Raw genomic sequence first — 19,336 nt, 5'->3', positions numbered from 1 at the left:
CGGGCTCGAGCGCGACAGCGCGCCAGCCACGCTTGGCTTGGGTGCGCGCAGGGGAAAGGCCATGGTCGCGACCACAAGGCGGCCAGCTAGGCTGGGGAACACGGTGAGGGCACGGATCGGCCATGCATAGAGAAGGGAGAGGGAGGATGGGAGGGGAGGAGCTCACCTCGACGATCATGACGACGACCGGGACGGCAAGGTGCTCCGACGAGGGCGTGGGCAACGTCAGGGCAAGCTCGCGACGGAAGCCGGACGCGGCACTAGCGGCGGCCCGATGCACGCATCACAGCATGGCTACGCAGCGACCTAGGGAAACGGTGTAGCAGGCACTGGGCGCGAGTGGGCGAGCCAATGGGGCGAGGGGCATGGGTGGGAGAGAAGAGGGCTGGGGGTTGGTAGCTCCGCGAGCGTGCATGTCGTGGACGCTGAAGAATCGGCCCGGTGGTTGGGGGAAGACGTGGGTGAGTTGGACGTGCACATCGCGGGGACGACGACGAGGGAAGTTGCACAGGAGTCGGCGTTGTCCTATGGGGCCCACTGGGCAGTGGCGGACGCGATGCGTGGCAGCGGCGTGTGGGGGGCGCGCATGCGCGCTGCGGGCGAGCAGCGGCCGAGCGTGGCTAGGTGCGGCTGGGAGCACACTGGGCAGGCGCGCGTAGGTGGCGGCGGCTGGGCACGCACGATGCTAGGGTTGCGAGGGCGCGCATGCAGGAGGCTACGTGCGCGGAGCTGGGCCGCGCACGCTGGGCCGAGGCAGGGGGAATGGCTAGGCTAAGGCTGGTAGCCTGGGCGCAGCGTGGGGGGGACGAGCTGGGCCGTGGGAGGGTTGCGTGCGGGAATGGGCCACGAGGTGCTGGGGTAGGACGAGCTAGGCTGGGCCAAAGGGGCAAGAGAGGAGGGGTTTCTTCTTTTCTTTTCCTATTTGAATTCTTAATTAAATGAATGCTCCCCAAAATCACTCAACAAACAAGAATAAATAGATGTATGCTCTGGTATGATGCAACATAGAAACTCCTTTAGGGTTTTACTTTACTAGGCTCACGCCCATATAAAACAAAATAATTCTTCACTCTTTTAGGCAAAAGGAAAGAAAATCATGGAAAAGAAAGGATAACACCTGAATTTGGTGGATATTTGAAAAGAAATTTTACACCCCCAAATTCAGGGTGTTACACTCGCGCTTGGTGATCTTGGTCACCTCGTCCCCTTCGTGCGCGGTTTTGAGGATGTCCCAAATTTCTTTGGCGCTTTTTAACCCTTGCACCTTATTATACTCCTCTCGACATAAAGAGGCGAGGAGTATAGAAGTTGCTTGGGAGTTAAAGTGTCATATTTGGGCGGCCTCATCCGAGTCGTAGTCCTTGTCCCCCACCTTTGGTGCCTGTGCTCCAAACTCAATAATATCCCAAATACTTCTGTGGAGTGAGGTTAGATGGTGCCTCATTTTATCACTCCACATACAATAATCCTCACCATCAAAATATGGTGGTTTGCCTAGGGGTACAGAAAGTAATGGAGTGCGTTTTGAAATACAGGGATAGAGTAGGGGCATCTTACTATACGTCTTGTGCTCATGGTGCTTAGAAGTAGTGGACGATTCAGAGCCGGATGTGGAGGGTGACGAAGAGTCGGTCTCGAGTAGACCACCTTCTTCATCTTCTTCTTCTTCTTGTCACCCTTCCGATGTGACTTGATGGAGGAAGAGGATTCCTCTTTGTATTTGTTGCCGGACTCTCTCGATAGAGTCCTCCTCGAGCTTGCGGGCTTTTTGCCGGTCATGATCTCCCTCTTGGCGTGATCTCTAGACATCACTTCGAGTTGGTTAGGCTCTTAATGAAGCACTGGCTCCGATACCAATTGATAGTCGCTTAGAGGGGGGTGAATAGGCGAAACCTGCAATTTATAAACTTAAACTTGCACTAAGGCTAGGGTTAGCGTTAGAATTAAATTGGAGTGCGGAAGATAGTTCTCCTTGCTTAGAGTTGCTCAATCAATGCGGATGACCTTTGGGAGCAAACTCAAATCAATATGAGCAAGGGAACTTTTAGAGAGGGAAAAACAAATCAAGTGATTGACGAGTGAACATGGTGATTTGTATTACCGAGGTTCGATTCCAAAGAACCTAGTCCCCGTTGAAGAGGCCACAAAGGACGGGTCTATTTCAACCCTTTCCCTCTCTCAATCGGTCACTTAGACCGGTTGAGTGCTTCTTCTTAATCTCACGGGTCACTAAGACCCCGCAAGGATCACCACATAATTAGGTGTCTCTTGCAAGCTTTACAAAACACTTAGAGAGTTTAGAGAGAGATGAAGAAAGCACTATTAAGAAAACCAAGCAACAAGAGCAACAAATGAAACACGAATCACTCTCTCTCAAGTCACTAATCACTAATGATCACTTGTCTCAATTGTGGAACTTGGAGAGATTTGATGCTTTCATTGTGTCTTAGAATAGATTGCTAGCTCTTGTATTGAATGTGTATGAGTGGAGTGCTTGGGTGTAGAAAATGGAGGTGGTTGGGGTTGTATTTATAGCCTCCAACCACTTCCTAGCCATTGCTCCTTTCCTGCTGACCGTGGACGGTCCGTGCCCCTGGTCCGGACGGTTCGCCCCTGCACATCAATGACTGAAATCACAACAGTCAGCAGTAACGGCTATAGAGCATTTAATGCGTCGTCAGATGTCAGATAAAGCAGTCGCGGATGGTTCGGCCGTGCACCCCAGATGATCCACGAGGACACTAAAAATACATTTTACCAAACCCATCACCTTCGGGTTTTTCTGGTTTTTCACCTACTAGATGGTCCGCGTTTGGTCTCGGACGGTGCTTGCTTCTCCATCGGACGGACCGTAGTGTTAACTTGTGTTTTTGCAGTGTTCCTGTCCGAGGCTCACCCTAGTGTCGCGAACGGTCTGCCGCAAGGGCCCAGACGGTCCGCGCATAGGTGTTTTTCCATTCCAGACAGTCGACTTAGAATAGTTGTAGATGAACTTATGCACCTGAGAAATGATCAACTAGGCAAACAGGTTAAATCACAAGGTTTGTGATGGTCGTCAAACACCAAAATCGATTATAGGAAATGTTGAGGCTATTTCCCTTTCAATTTTGCTGTGATGACGGTCAGGCGAGGGCCCCTGCATTGGAGCTTCCTAGAAACTGTAGCGGGTTTTCTGAAGCTAGTGGAACTTTGTAAAGGCCTCGTAGTGTTACCCTGCCTCGCCTCCTTGGTAGAGGTGTATGGGATTCATGACCACTTGGCAGATGGGTAACATGACTTGTGGGTAAAGACGTGCAACCTCTGCAGAGTGTAAAACTGATATATCAGCCGTGCTCACGGTCATGAGCGGTTCGGACACTCACATGATTAACTTATGGAACTAAACTTAATTTGTCATATGCATTGCATTGTGGGTGTTGTTATCAATTTTGATCTACTACTTATTTGGGTTGGTATCTACTTATACTTAGTAATTGCTAATAAAATTTTGACCAACTTTAGAAGCAATGCTTAGCTTTAGCCATCCTCTTTGGTAAGCCTTACACTTTACATGAGCTTTTACCTTTGGTGAGTTTATGCACATTATTCTCCACAACTTGTTGAGCGATGAACGTATGTGAGCTCACCCTTGTTGTCTCACACCCCCCACAGGTCAAGAACAGGTACCACAGGATGAGGCACATGGAGGATGCTGTGACGAGTCCGTGAGTGGTCTAGTGTAGGATCTAGGACACCAGCTAGAGGGGGGTGAATAGATGGTTTTGACTAAAATAAAAAACACTAGGGAAATTTAATCAATATAACAAGAGAAATAAATTCTCTAGTGATAACAAGTAAACAATCTATGAGAATCAACTAAGGTGATTGAATACTTGATGAACAATATGCAAAATACTAATCACTTGCACGGCAATAAGTAATGCAAGAAAATAAAGACACCGGATTTTATCTCGTGGTATCGGTGATTTGCCGATCACCCCTAATCCATGTTGAGGTGGACTTCAAGCTCTCACTTGCTCCTCTATCAAGACACGGCTTGATCTTTGAGCCAAGTGGACAAGAAATCACTCAATACCTCAATTCCACTAGTGTCACCTTTGCCGCTCCGGCGAGGTAGGCGCGGACCCCTCACAATCAACACAGCGGCTTCTCCATAATCTTCTTGGAGAGCTCGACGGAGACAATCACCCGAGCCATCTAGGAGGCGGCAACCTCCAAGAGTAACAAGCCGATGACGCTTGCTCGGTGTACCACCTAGTGCCTCAAGAATCACCAATGGATGCAAATGCACTAGAAACACTCAATCTCTCACTAGAATGCAATCTCAAGCAAAGTGTGTGAGAGAGTGAGTTGGAGGATCACAAATGAGCTCAATGTGTGCAAGGAATGGCCAAGATAGACCTCACACATGAGCTCCCCTTCTATTTATAGCCCCCCACTCAAATCCAACCGTTATGAGCAAAAGACACATGTTCTGCGCACACGCGGACGGTCCGCGCCCTAGGGCCGGACGGTTCGTCGTACACATAACGGCTACTTTTCCTGTTTGAAATCTGTCAGAGTTGTCAGAAAAGTAAGGTCCAGACAGTCCGCCCACCTTGGCCGGACCATCCGCGACCTAGCAACTTGGAGCACCAGAGCTCTGACCAAGTGGAGTTAACACATGCGGACCGTTCGCCTACAAGGCCGGATGGTCCGAGACCTAGGAGACAGTACTGTCCGGACTTATCCTCCGGACAGTCTGTAGTACAAATCCCAAAAACCACACAGTCCCTGCCCAAACCAAATTTGGCACCTATGGACGGTCCGCCCATCAAGGCCAGACGGTCCGCACTATAATTCAGGGATTGTGCCGAGAGCAGCCTCCTCTGGCCAGGACTGTGGACGGTCCGGCCCCAAGGCCCGGACGGTCTGCAGTACAAATGAACAGGACCTGTCCGAAGTGAACAGACTTTGGACCCCACTGGAGGATCGCAGACGGTCCGCCCTCAAGGCCCAGATAGTCCACGCATCCCAAGACTTTGCACTTTTCAAACAAGCTTTTGAAAGGATTTTTAACTCATGAAATTTGAAGCGATGTTAGTCCTCATGCAAATGCAACCACTAGATGCTCTATGAGGCACTAAGTTTTACACAGATCAAAGTCATTGACCCCTCTTAATAGTACGGCTATCTAACCTACTAATCCGATCAAGTATCTTCTCTAAACTCCTGAAGACCGACAAAAACAAAACCTATGTTATACCTTTGCCTTCACTTGATCCACAACCGATGCTTATAAATCTCCAAGATTTCCTGTTTTATGTTGTCCAACCCTTTATTCTTGTTTCTCCAAGAACCGTTAGTCCACAAACAGTTGTCATTAATTACCAAAACATCACTAAGGGGCCTAGATGATTCACATCTAGGCCGTCATCTCCCAGTCAACTTTGGGTTGCTGGATCGTTGTCTCCTTATGATGTAATTATCTATTTATTTATTTTGTACAGAACTCCTATTATATAGCAAAGTTGTGACATTCGTTTCTGTACCATGATTCATCATATGTGTGAGACTTGGTCCCAACACACCTGGTGATTATGTTCGCGCCCGGGTCTTGGTGCCCCTGAAACTCGGGTGTGACATCTACATTCTCTTCCGTACAATGCTTCAAACGGGGACATCTTTAAACCAGTATGATAACTGTTATTATAGGAAAACTCTGCGTAGGGTAAACTCTTATCCCAACTGCCACCATGTTTAAGAGCACAAGATCTCAACATATCCTCCAACACTTGATTGGTCCTTTCGGTTTGGCCATTTGTTTGGGCATGATAGGCTGAGCTAAAGTTTAGCTTTGTATCCATACTATTGTAACCTCACTGCTACTCGTAGCAACACATACAAATAGACAAAAAGTACTTAAAAATAACAGTACATTAAATATGAGAACAGACAGTGTAAGAATATTCTATGTGCTGCTATAAGAGCGTAGGTTCGAGAATCACTAAAATCGAAGTTATGGTGAAAAAGATATGATTTTCAGAAGACCTATGTGATTATATATGAGGATTATGTTCTATGTGGATTAACATAAAGCATGTGATAAAAAGGTAACTAACTCCATCCAACTTTTAATTCAAGCGGCCACTAGTTCACATTCTAGTCAACTTATAGATGACCTAATTCCAATTATTAACTTAGACAAGTTAATCCAATAAACATGGGTTAATCATATTAGTTCTAAAAGTAGGTGTTATGTTATAAACATGGTTGTTACTATGTAGACAATTTTATTATGAAGCTAACACAACTGGAACGGGCCAAAACGGAGTTAAAACGAGAAAGATATGAATTTTAAATTTTCTAGAATTATTTTCATATTAGAAATATAATTTCGACTTATATTATATAGATCCTATCCCCTAATGGACGACGACCATAATTCCCTAGAAAAGGAGGGGCTAATCTATTAAAAACAGGACTCACATGTAAGGTTCTTTGTGCATGAGTGGACTACGGGTTAGTTTTGGGAAACTAGATGGTCTCTTTATAAAGATGGACATGGCGAAGGGGTACGGTGGATTGCTAGTCGTGGGATCCAAATCTGACGACAAGGATCAGAGACTTATCTCACCTGAACAGGTATTCTATCACAGCGGTCCGATCTAAAATCAACGCTCGAGATTAAAGGATCTTGCGATCTGATCTCGGCCAACAGATCTGAGATCAACGACTACTATTTTCGATCACGATGGGGTATTTGAGATTCAATCGCGAGCGCTCATCAACGGATCGATGGACAGGGCTGTTTCTCCCTCGCACGATCTTGTTCACGCTGGAACGGGGCTGCGGTATCCTATTCGCGGTGGCAGGCCCACCGGCGAGCAGTGGCTGCTGCGAGGCTATGGATGAGATGAGTCTTTGATTGATGGCTTGAGGTGTTATGGTGGCATGGATTTATATAGGCTGGGAGGTGGGTGGTTACATAATAGATCTAATCTAGTACTTATCTGTTAAAATCATATGCTATATATTAGGAACTCTAACAAACTCGAAATCAAATCTATTACATGATAGATCTAATCTGGTACTTATCTGTTACAATCATATTCTATCTATTAGGAACTCTAACAAACTTGAAACCAAATCCATTGCGCAGGTGAGAAGTTTGTCCGGGCGGTTACAATAACTACGATGGTTAGTTTGTTACGAATAGCAAGGGATGGGTGATGTCATGGATGATGTAACAGTGATGTAAGATCCGACAAGTGGAATAAAAAATAGGAGGAAAAACTCACGTGAGTTGTGTTTCTTAAGTGGCCGAATAGGTAAGCCTTTTATTTGCTATTCTATTTTTCTGCTTTTTATTTCCAGATTTAACTATCCCAATTCAAATCTGATTTTAAATTTTGAAACCATATTTATATGTCGAATCAAAATAACAACATGAATGCAAATATTTTACACTTATTTACTTTGCTCAAATAAGTATTTGTATGCATGAAATTTAATAAGCATGGAATTCACATATTTATATAATCCAATAGGAGTAATTTATATAGAAATAACTCATTATCCTATTTATTATAGTTTAAGTACATAGCCAACATTTTATATTTACTATTTATTAAATTATAGGGAAGATAGTCTCAATTCATAACTTTGTTATAATATGCTTTAGGGAATTTTCTTAATTCACCAAAATATGATTTTGGAGTGTTACATATGATCAGCTTTTCCCTTCTAGCAAAAATCACACACTGCTACATGCGAGGCTACATCTCTCTTTATGTCATACCACCAATACTTCTGTTTCAGTATGGTTTCGCGGAGACTGTCTATCTCAGGACCACATATCCTTAGACACTGCTGAGGTGAACGGCTAGGGATCCACTACGAGGCCTTTACAAAGTTCTACTAGCTTTAGAAAACCCGCTACAGTTTCTAGGAAGAGCAATGCAGAAATCCCCCGTCTGACCGCCATCGCAGCAAAATCAACCCGAGAACCTCCCTACACGCCTACTCCCCTACTGCCCTTGCCCCTATCGGGTAAGGTAGTCCTCCACTAGCTTTCCTAGTTAGTCAGCCAAGAGCGTCCCATTCCACCCTTATGGTGGCACATGTTTCTCAAGTTAAGCTCCATGTTCCAATTAATATAATAATCTTGTCATGAACAATAAGTAATACAACAGTATAATTGGAACATAATTATAATATAATATTAATCCCAAAACCATATAGAGCAACAACAAAAACTACCCAAATAGTTCAGGATAAACAAGGTGTAAAGATAACCAAACTACGGTGACCTATTGGGTCCCATCATAATTAAGCCTATGTATGCCAAAATAATTATAGAGAACATTATTGGATAACTAAAAGTTATCAAGGGCATAACTTGCCTGTGACTTGAGATTCCAGGTACTAGGATGATCTTCATATTCTCGTGACCTCACTGCTAGTCGTAGCAATACATACAAACATGGTATAGGCATAATTAACATCACATCAAATATAAGAACAAACTGCATAATAATAATCTACACGTCGCTACGAGATCGTGGGTTCGCGAACCACTAAAATTGGAGTTATGGTTAAGGAGTTGTGATTTATGGAAAATCTATGTGATTTAATTATTAAACTATATTACAAATTGATTAATATACACCATATGAGATAATATTCTATCGTGATTAACCCAACTTTAATTCTGGTTTTCTGCCAAAACTCTAACCTCGACTACCGAGCTGTCCCGGTGACACGAGATGCGACTTCAGGGCGGTGTCCTTGCCTCTTTATACACGGGGCGAGGCTCGCGGGCGCGTGGTTTCAACAACCCGAGAGTACCGGCCGGCCGTTTTGGTTTTGGTTTAGCGCGCGGATCTAGGATAGGAGATAAGTCCGACCGGGGTAGCCCACCCGTAAGTGACCGGAGAAGGATGCGTGCATGTGCCCTGCGAAGCCGACCAGCGGGACCCGCGCGGCAATCAGAGGAAAGACCTGGTTGTTTCCGCTGCGCGCGATAAGAGGCTGACGGTGTGGGCTCCACAAGTCGGTGGCAGGTGCGCCGTGCGTGTAGATTGCCACAGGATGGGCCGCATGGGAGGAATGAAGCGGGCCGGTTTTGGCCCAATCAGCAGGTTGATCCCTCTCTTTCTTTTTATTTTTGTTCAATTAAAACCAAATTCAAGTAGAGTTTGAACTTCAAAATTAGAATACACAAGCAAAATGTCAGCATGGGATGCAGATATCTATATTTTTTAAAAATTTCATTTATTATCCTATTTAGGTAATTATTTTCAAATATGTAATGTGTACATGTAAATGATATATCTTAATAAAACACCACTTTGTGTGTAGTTTACTTGAAAGTGAATCAATATTCATTACCTATTTATTTTGAAAGAACGTGGTGTATACTTTCATTTAAGGGTTTCTAGATGATTTTAAGAGTATGTATAATTTATGAGGAGAACAAATCAATGGAGTATCTTCTACTATTTATTTTCATGAGCTTCCATTTTATGAGTTAAATTTAAAAAGTCTAGTCTAGATTTGAGTCATCTAAATTTAGTACTCATTTAAATAAATGCTTATAGTGTATCATTTAATGAAATGAATAATCATTTAGTTGAACAGAAAACCTTTGTATTACTTATTTTCTAAATTAATTCTTGGTTCCGAGATTCGGTCCTCAAAATTCAAAGCTCAAGTATAATTTGAGATATCTGAATTTACTATTTTTTCTTTCTTTATTTCATTATTTTCTCTTATACAAATTTTGGGCTTTACAGTTCTAGATCATGTGTCGGATAGTTCAACTCGTGCTTTTTCAAATCCTTAACGAGATGCATCATAATATATATCAAATCCTTTTTGCAGATCCGACATGACTTATACTAGAGGTGACATGAATCTCAAATTTAGCTAAGTAAAAAGATACAAAGGCACAGTAAAAAGGAAATAAAATAGGATTCTATGGAAAAAACGACAGAGATGTAGTGTACATAACATTTTACAGGGTGCATAATGAGCTCTTTAGCTAAGGGAAAACGATTCTTATAAATTTTACAGTAACTTGTCGATTCAAACAATTATATTATATGGCATGGGGTCAAATTTTATAGAGCTCTTACCAAGCATCAACATAGAAGTTAGGCTATGTTCTAGTACCACATCAGTGTTCCATGTGGACAACATCAGATTTTCAGATGGACTCAAGGATATGAAGGTATTGTTAGTAGTTTAATATGACACAATGACTACATCCCACTACTTCATGTTCCTCCACTTGACCCTCAAATCATAAGGGACTACATCCCACTACTTCATGTTCCTCCACTTGACCCTCAAATCATAAGGCAGATGCATCCTGTGAAACAACATCACTGCCACATTCTAGTATCTGAATCCAGAGAATTTGCGCATCACAGAGAAAAGTATAAATACACATAGTCAAGCAAGATACAAGTACATACTATAAACCTGAGCTTAGAATCGTCAAAGATCGTTTCAACAATAAAATTTACATTCAAAGAACAATTACACTCAAAAAGTCGTTTCTTCTCCTGTTGGTGAAACAGGATTGGAAATGCAAGACATGTGTGCTCAGTTCTTCAAGTAGTACTAAATGGGAGGTTTTCAGAAATGAAATTTCCTAAATTAGATGGAAAATGCGAACAAGACATGTAGTATTAAAAAATAAAGTTACCTCAACATTTATGCTCTAGTCCCCTTTTTTGTGTGCAGAATATTTATTATTTTTTACAACATGCAGAATTACTTATTACTCAATCCATCCCAAATTATAATTCGCTTGAATTTTTTGTGGCTTGTTTGACCGGCCCATCTATTCAATTTTTTTTTTGCGAAAAAAATGAAAAATTCAAAGCCGCATTTAAAGTATATTATATACTAAACAATATCACGTCAAAGATTAACAATAATTATGATTTTTTTAATAAGACAACGGTCAAACTTAGGATAAAAAGTCAAATGAATTATAAATTGGAGCAGAGGAAGTATTATATTAAGAAGAAAAAAACAGAGGGGAAAAGCCAACAAGCTGAACACACAGGGTAATACCATAGGTGTGCATTCAATATTGAATAATCACAATATAAACCGAAGCTAATACCTATATTGGCCAGCAATTAAGTGTGATCTAATTTGATATATCATAGAACTAACCATGCTGTCCTGTAAACAGCTTTTTCACTGATATATCATGGAACTAACCATGTTGTCCTGTAAACAGCTTTCTCAAAGCATTACGAAAGGACATTAAAGCATCATCAGACTAGATCACCTAAAGACATGTAATCCAACTTTGCACCACCTAATTCTAGTAGATTTACCCACACCGCTAGTTTGCCCAACACTTGGATGATCAAGCTCTTGTTGAACATGCAGAGAAGTCCCCCAGAAACAACAACCTCAGTGTTTGGTGGCAAGAACAGATGACTCCAAGAAACAGGGTATGTAAGGGGTAATAACCACCACATAGCCCTTTTCAAGAGTGCAGAGACCACGCAGTTCCTGAGTATCCATGTTATATGATACAAATTTCTGGTTCCAGTGCTGAACAAGGATGAACGAATTGTGATCTGGATGAATGGCCACAATATGGAAGTCTTCGACTGGGTGACTCAGTAATTCAAAGAACTGCAAAGAGCTCACATTGTGCTTTAGGATCCATGCTTGTGTATCATAGTCCTCAAGAACCCAGATCGACATCCGCGTGAAGCGCACTTGAGAGCCTTGATCTAATTCCGCATTCACACAGATGCAGTGTAGATGGTCTTGGGATTGACCAATAAAAACAATTGCTACCACATCCTTACCATGCCAGCCGATGATCCTACAAGTTTCCCCTTCCCCATCCACTGCAATTATCACATAATCTTGTTTCTGAAGATCGAAGGCAAGAAAATGGAGCAGACCATCGACCAAAGCCCAGCCACACTTGAATCCAATCACGGATTCACCCCACAGCTCCCATTCACCGCCCTCTTCACCTCGCCCCCACTTGCTTGACCTGTCACTCCATGCCTTGGTTTCAGACGAGTAAGAGTGCACCGTTTCCACCTCCTCCTCCGCCGTATTCTCCCAGATCTGGACCAAGTGGAAGTGCGAGGAGACAGCAGGGTTAATCATCAGAAAGGTGTGCGCGTATCTTTCCCCAACATCGATGCCCCATTCAAATGGAGGTGGAGGAGGACAAGAGCCGGAGCTGGCGGGCACAGTCATCAATTCCTTGGTCGCAGGGTTTGTCACGATGTACCCGAACTTGTCCTCCCGGGTGCACCCAAAGAGCAGGAGCCCGTTGCAAGAATCCAAGAGGACCATGCGCTCCACGCCAGGCAGCATTGCCGTGATGAAGGAGAAGGAAGGGTCGACCGGAGTCACGCGTTCTCCGACTCCGCTCCCCGACAGGCTGGTGAATTGGCCGTAGCTGAGAGGCCCTCCGACGACGCCGTGGAAGAAGCCTTCCAGGGTCTGGGGCAGCTTCTTGCGGTAGAGGGGGTCGGTGATGAGGTTGCGCCAAGATTTGCACACGCACGTGCAACGGCGGAGGTCTTTGACGGGCACGCGCGAGAAGATCTCCACCATCAGCTCGTCGTAGAGGTCCGCCACCGCCCTCCCCTTTGCGCAGTCCATGGCACCGGGAGCGGGGAAGGGACGCGCTGCAAGCTAAGAGTGGGGAAGGTGAGGTTAGGGATGGATGAGCACAAGAGACGGCCGACGGGGAGTACAAAATGCGGCGAACGGGGAAGCACCGGCTGCCGAAGAGGGTCTGCGTCGACGGCTGCGGATGCGGCGCTAGCCGACTGGGCCCTCGCTGAGATGGGGGGTTTGGGAGGGGAGAAGCGTGCTAATAGCCAAAGATTTAATGGTGCCTTTTATGGATGTGCCGGCGTCCAAAGTGTCAACGAGGTGTCCTTTGAAAAAAAAATTGGAGTTTCCAAACTAGCCTTTAAAAATATTTGGTTTCTAGCCATTATTTTTTAGTCTATACATTTTAGTACCTTTTAGACTATGTTTAAATCCATTAGAGCCAATAATTACTAGCTACTAAAATTAGTTAAAGACATCAAATAGTCTAGATAATTATTCAGTTTTTAACTATTTTTAGCAAATTAGCTAATAGTTAGCTAGCTATGTGTTAGCTCGCTAATTCTATCAACAATTTTTTAGCCAACGAACCATTAGCTCTAGTGCATTCAAACATCTTCTTAGTCTCTAAATTGGCAAACACAAAGACTAAAAATAGAGATAATCCTCTTTTAGTCCATGTGTTCGGCAATTCAAAGACTAAAAGGGATAATTAGAGATACTAAACATTAGTTCATATAAACCAAACACCCACTTACAATCTTAGCAATGGTAATCGACACAGAATCACTTTGGCAACTTTAAAGTTTAAAGTTTTCTTGTATTGTCATCTAATGAGGTGTTTGGTTTCAATGGACTAATTTTAGTCCCCTATTTTATTCTATTTTAGTATTTAAATTGCTAAATGCGAAAACTAAAACTATATTTTATTTTCTGTATTTAACAATTTAGGAACTAAAATAGAATAAACTAGAGGGACTAAAAATTAGTTCCTAGAAACCAAACACTCTCTAAGTCCAATTAACGAATTAATATTAATAGGATCTTTTTAATATTCCTAAGTCTCATGTGTAAATTATATAAAACTCAAGTACCATCCTAAGCTTTTTAAAACCGTCTAAACAGACCTCTACGGGCTTAAAAAGTTTAAGTTTGGATGATATGCGGTCATGCACACAATAAAAGTGTGCCTACGTCGTCGATCAGGATAAAGAAATTTGATTGCAACTTCATAGATATTAGAAATAGATACCGACCTATCGGGCGTTATACCAGCCAATTAAACACAGACTATCAATGTCAAGCAGTATTAGTGCTCTTTAACATGTTCATGTATTGAGAGTTTCTACTTCCCACAATAAAGGCTACCGGACGCTCATCTAAAATTTGCTATTTAATTCATCGGACATTGAATTTTCTAGTGACCTCGCCTAATAATACTCAATCAAATATTAAGCATGGATAATGGAGCCATCAAAATCCAGACAAATGTAGTGGTTCAATACATTGGTTATGCATATCAAAAAATTAATTAATTGTCTATTGATGAATCCCATCATTTGAATTTTCTCCGATATTAGAAGATATTGATATACTTTGGACGATATTAGAAGATATTGATATACTTTGGACTACAGGTGGCGACAACTATTTCAGAAGCTACACACTTTTGTTTCCGCCCAGCCATTAGATCCATCTCTTGATTTCATTCACGAAATATAGTTGGATCACCAACAACATTGGCAGATATCCAGGCACAATCAAATTTAAGGGTAAATTCGGGTGCGTCTCATATGTGTGCCAAATAAAGATCCACACATATAGTGACTCAATGTATACAGACGAATGTCATAATTTTTATTACATAATGAAAATGTCTTACAAATAGTTGATAATAAATAAATCAAACTAAGATAAATATCTCCTCAGCATCAACAGTTGACTGGGAGACGACACCTAGATCTCATCATAGTAGTCTTCCTCCGGCAGTATATGCTCTTCACCTAGGGGGTTATAGCAACAGTGAGCTCACAGACGTTCATCGCTCAGCAAGCATGGGGAATAATGTGTATGAGCTCATTTACGGTGAGAGCTCGTGTGTAGTGAAAGGATTATCAACAAATAATGGTTAAGGCTGATCATTGCATTTAATAAGTTAGTTAAAATTTTATTAGCAATTACTAAGTATAGGTGTATACCAACCCGATTAAATAAGAGACCACATAATAATAAATATCACAATGCAATACAAATGACATGTTAAGTTTCATTCCATAAATTACTCATGTGAGGGTCTGAGCCGCTCATGACTGTGAGTATGGCTGATATACCAGTTTTACACTTTTCAGAGGTTGCACATCTTTACCCACAAGTAGTGTCACCCATTTGCCAAGGGGTCTCGAATCCCATTCATCTCTACCGAGGAGACGAGGCAGGGTTGTGCTATGAGGCCTTTCCAAAGTTCCACTAGAGGAGAGAACCCTCTACGGTTTCTAGCCTGAAGGCGATATAGGAATCCCTCGTCCGAAAAGTTATACAGACAGTCCGACCCGAGGACCTCCCTACACCAGCACTCCTCCACCCCGCCTGCCCCTTTTGGGAAATGATTAACTCGCACTAGCTTTTCTAATTAATCAGCCAAGGGTGTATCGTTCCACCCTTGTGATAGCATTGTTTTCTCGGTTGGTCACTACATGTTCCAATTAACCAAAATAATTTTTCCATGAACAATAAATGATCCATTGATAGTACTAAGCATGATCATGATTCATATGTATCATAACACCCAAAACCACATGGAGCAATAGCAAATACTACCCAATTGTTCATTTGTAAACAAGGTATAGGGTAGACAAAACTAGGATAAACTATTAGGTCACATCAAGTTAACCAAAGCATGTCACAGTGATTATGGAGAACATTATTAGATAAAGAAAAGTGATCAATGGCCCAATTTGCCTTCTGTGAACTCCTGCTCAGGGTCTTTGACCTGCTGTGCTTCAGGCTTCTCGGTCACTTGCTCGTCTACTTGCATCGATACAAACAAACAATATAGAGGCAGAATTAACATTGCACCAAACAAAGGAATAAATTGCATGACATTAATCTACGCATCGCTATAAAATCGTAGGTTCGAGAACCGCTAGATTCAGAGTTAAAACGAATGAGTTACGAATTTCCTATGTTTTTATAAATAAATTGATAATAAAATTATTTTCTATATCAATTTACACAATTTTAAATATCCTATGGGCTGCAACCACTAATTTTGCGAAGCTCAGAGTTCATTTTGAAAAATACTGGACTAATCTGCAAGGATCTTTGTATATATGTGAACAACGGGTTGGTATTCATAAAACTTGAGGAATCTATTGTCAACGAGCCACACTGAAGAGGTATCAGTGAATGTGAGACGTCCGATCAAATTTTGGTGGCTGCGATTAGATTGTAGCCTAAACGACCCGCTACGAAACTGGGACCACAAGATCTCGATCTGACGGTGCTGATTTAATGAAGCGAAGTGGGTACTCTCCGATCCAATCTAGACCGTCCATCATAAAATGCACAACCAGGGCTTATCTGCTTCACCTCTCTCTCGGTCTCTCCTCTCAACTAACACCACAATGGCACCGCCCGAACTCCTCACCAGCGAACTCATCGGAGCAAGTATCTCTAATGCTTCAGCACTGCCCTCTGACTACCAGCTATTAGTGATCCAAACTATGCCGACCATGGAAATATGCTCTAGTGAGTAATTTCTCCGGTTCCAGAACGCACCGAGCGCGCTCAAACACCCGCGGAGGTTCTATGGGTTCGATGAAGTCTTCTTGACCACCTTCCCAAGCTGAGACAACGCCGCAGTGGAGGTTCCCGCGCCGTGGCTTCACGGTGGTGGTGATGCTCTGATGAGAAATTGGTGGCGACTCGATCACCGTTGCGCCCGAGGTCTCTGCTACACGCTTCCACAAGGTGCGCCGCAAGCCCCCTCTCGATTGGTCACTGAGGTCGGACTAGCGGCACCGGCGAGATTTACCAGCGGCGGCGCACCTTGCGCACTCACGTCTCTCGCATAATCTCTCCCTCTCCCTCACGACCGGTGGTGGGTCACGATGATGAAAAGGGAAGCGAGAGCCCTGGGATACAACTTTATGGCCTCAGAAGGTTGGTTCAGTGGGTTGTTGTAACAGAATCTCCGAGTTCATGCGGTGGGTGTGGTTTTGGTGTCGGTTTGTTGCGAGGGGGAAGGAAGAACAACAGTGCGTAGTGGCCCCCACATGACAGCGCTAGCGCGGCATGACAACCTGGGCAGTGGGTCCCAGCTGGCGGTGTCGCAAACAAGCGCATGCTCAGCTGAGCGTGCACAAAATCGTGTACAGGCCAGCGAGGACGCTGATGGGTGGGGTCCACCCATCGACGCCACTTCCACAGGTTGGGCTGGCCGAGTGGGGAGGGTTTTGGGCCAAGCTGGTGGAGATTTGGCCCGACGAGGCTTTTATCTTTATCTTTTTCTATTTCTATTTTCTATTTCTCTTTTCTTTTCTCTTTTTTGGTCAATGATTTGAATTCAAACTTAATTATCACGTGACACAAAAACCCTAAACCCAAATTTCATATCAAATGCAACTCAACAGCACAAAAAACCAGCATGAGATGCATAACTCATTTTGTTTTATCTTTTACTAATTAAGTTGGTTACTCTAAACATGAAGAATTGTATGGTGAACAAATAAGAGAACACACACAAGTAATATACCCACTCTTTTTATTTATCTATAACAATTGGGTATTACAAATCCTACCTCCTTAAAAGAATCTCGACCTTGAGATTAAGATGAACTATGAAAAAGGTGGAGAAATTTTGTTTGCAACTCATCTTCTCGTTCCTAGGTAGCTTCATCCTCTATGTGATGACTCCACTGCACCTTGCACATCTCCGCCACTTCGTTTCTGGTGACTCGAGTCAAGATTTCAATGATCTTTATAGGATTCTCCGTTTAGGTTAGACCACCCTGCACACTAAGTTCTTCCATAGGCAACTGTTCTTTTGGGACTCAAAGACATTTCTTCAACTGGGATATGTGAAAACATCATGCACATCTACCAGATGACTAGGTAACTCTAGCTAGTAAGCAACTTGCCCAAAACCTTCAGGATCTTTTAGGGTCCAATAAAGCGAGGCGACAACTTCCCCTTGATTTTAAATCTTCTCATACCCTGAATTGGTGACACTTTCAGGTACACATGATCGCCTTCCTCAACCTCCAACTGTCTTCTTCGGGTGCCAGCATAACTTTTCTGCCATAATTGTGTTGTCCTCAAGTTCTCCCTGATTATCCAAACATGGTCTTCTGCTTCTTGGATAATTTCTGGCCCGAAGAACTGTCTTTCACCAGTCTGATCCCAATACAACGGGGTTCTACTGTAGCACCTCAAAATCATATTTTGGGCAATATGGGAAAGTTTATCTCGAGATTTAAATAGTTATGTTATGAAACAAGATATTTAATAAAAGACCCTTATATGAATCCAATTACCATTGGTTGAATAATATATTTGGATACATTCTCTAAAAGCATTAAGTTAAATTATCTCTTAAGAATGATTTTATATTAGATTCTATTTCCCTAAAAACAAATAAGTGAGGAATATTGAATTATTGAATATAACTTAAATTTGACTACACATTCAAAAATAATATTTTCCTAAAATAAATAATATCTGTGTTTTGCATAATTGAAACATTTACATAAATAAATGAATAAAGTAATTATACAAATATATATTGCATCATGACGGAATTCTGACTGTACATTTAATTTAGAGTTCAAAACTCTATTTGAATTTAGATTTTAGAAGGAATATGTTTATATATAACAAGAAATAAAAATGGAAAATAGGAAACTAATCGAAAAGAGGGAAGAGGAAACGCACTTACCTAGCTCCCTGTTTCAGCCATTTTCTACCCACGGTGAGCCCAATTGTTCACCACGTTTTTTTTTCTTTTGTTTATTTTCTAGCCGCAATGTTACATCGTGCTGAGGTAAGGGATGACATCATTCGATATTTTTTTCACGTATGGCCAGTTTCATTGCCTAGCTCACGCTGGATCAAAACGACGAGGAGTTCATCCGGTGCCCTTCTCACTCAGACTGCTCTTCGTCGTGGACTCCTACTGTTGGCACGCGCATGTGTCCACGTTGGCCATGCATGGGCTCCAGACGGCGAGGCTATGCTTCCTTAGGATTGTTGCAACCAAAGCTTTGACATAATCATGGAGGTCTGTTGTGATCGGATCCAGCCCTTCTCGCCTCATCCATAACCGAGATCCTAACCAACTCCAGCAAATCATAGCGAACACGCGTATCCATCGCGATCTCCTTCACCAACTGGTTTGGCTGCCTACCTTTACAGTGTATATAAACGCCCCGAGAGCCGAACGTCGCGTTGTGAACGAGATAGAGCGGGGCAGGAAGAAAGAACATGTGAGAACGTCGTTGTAGTGCCTCTTTGAGAGGGGATGGCTACCACTAGTAGAAAAGAGCTCTAAGGTGGTGGCACGCAGAAATTTATACTATCAGTTTCAGTTACAGCACGCCAATGAAAAAACAGATGGGCCCGTCTTAAGGTACCGCCAGTGTAAATATATTTATACTGGCGGTTCACGTAACTGAACCATTAGTGGAAAAGATGTATTTACACTGGTGGCTGTATTAAGTAAACCGCCAGTGAAAATATCATA

At 42.7% G+C, this 19,336-nt stretch overlaps 1 protein-coding gene across 1 annotated transcript; it reads right to left on the bottom strand.

Moving 5' to 3' along the window:
- Positions 1-11,049: 11,049 nt before the first annotated feature.
- LOC100502450 (Receptor-like kinase-like) lies at positions 11,050-12,817 on the bottom strand. Its single transcript, NM_001196928.1, has 2 exons — positions 12,762-12,817; positions 11,050-12,675 (listed from the first exon to the last, which is right to left on the bottom strand). The coding sequence occupies exon 2, from the start codon at positions 12,640-12,642 to the stop codon at positions 11,419-11,421; it is 1,224 nt and encodes a 407-aa protein (NP_001183857.1). The 5' UTR covers positions 12,643-12,675; positions 12,762-12,817; the 3' UTR covers positions 11,050-11,418.
- Positions 12,818-19,336: the final 6,519 nt, after the last annotated feature.

This window comes from Zea mays, chromosome 7 (assembly GCF_902167145.1).
Source record: "Zea mays cultivar B73 chromosome 7, Zm-B73-REFERENCE-NAM-5.0, whole genome shotgun sequence".
NCBI classification, from domain to species: domain Eukaryota; kingdom Viridiplantae; phylum Streptophyta; class Magnoliopsida; order Poales; family Poaceae; genus Zea; species Zea mays.
The sequence above is the reverse complement of the archived record's forward strand: the minus strand, read 5'-3'. Positions and strand labels throughout refer to the sequence as shown.

Coding starts and splice junctions, on each gene's coding strand:
- LOC100502450 (NM_001196928.1), bottom strand. CDS start 12,642: ATGGACTGCGCAAAGGGGAGGGCGGTGGCGGACCTCTACGACGAGCTG.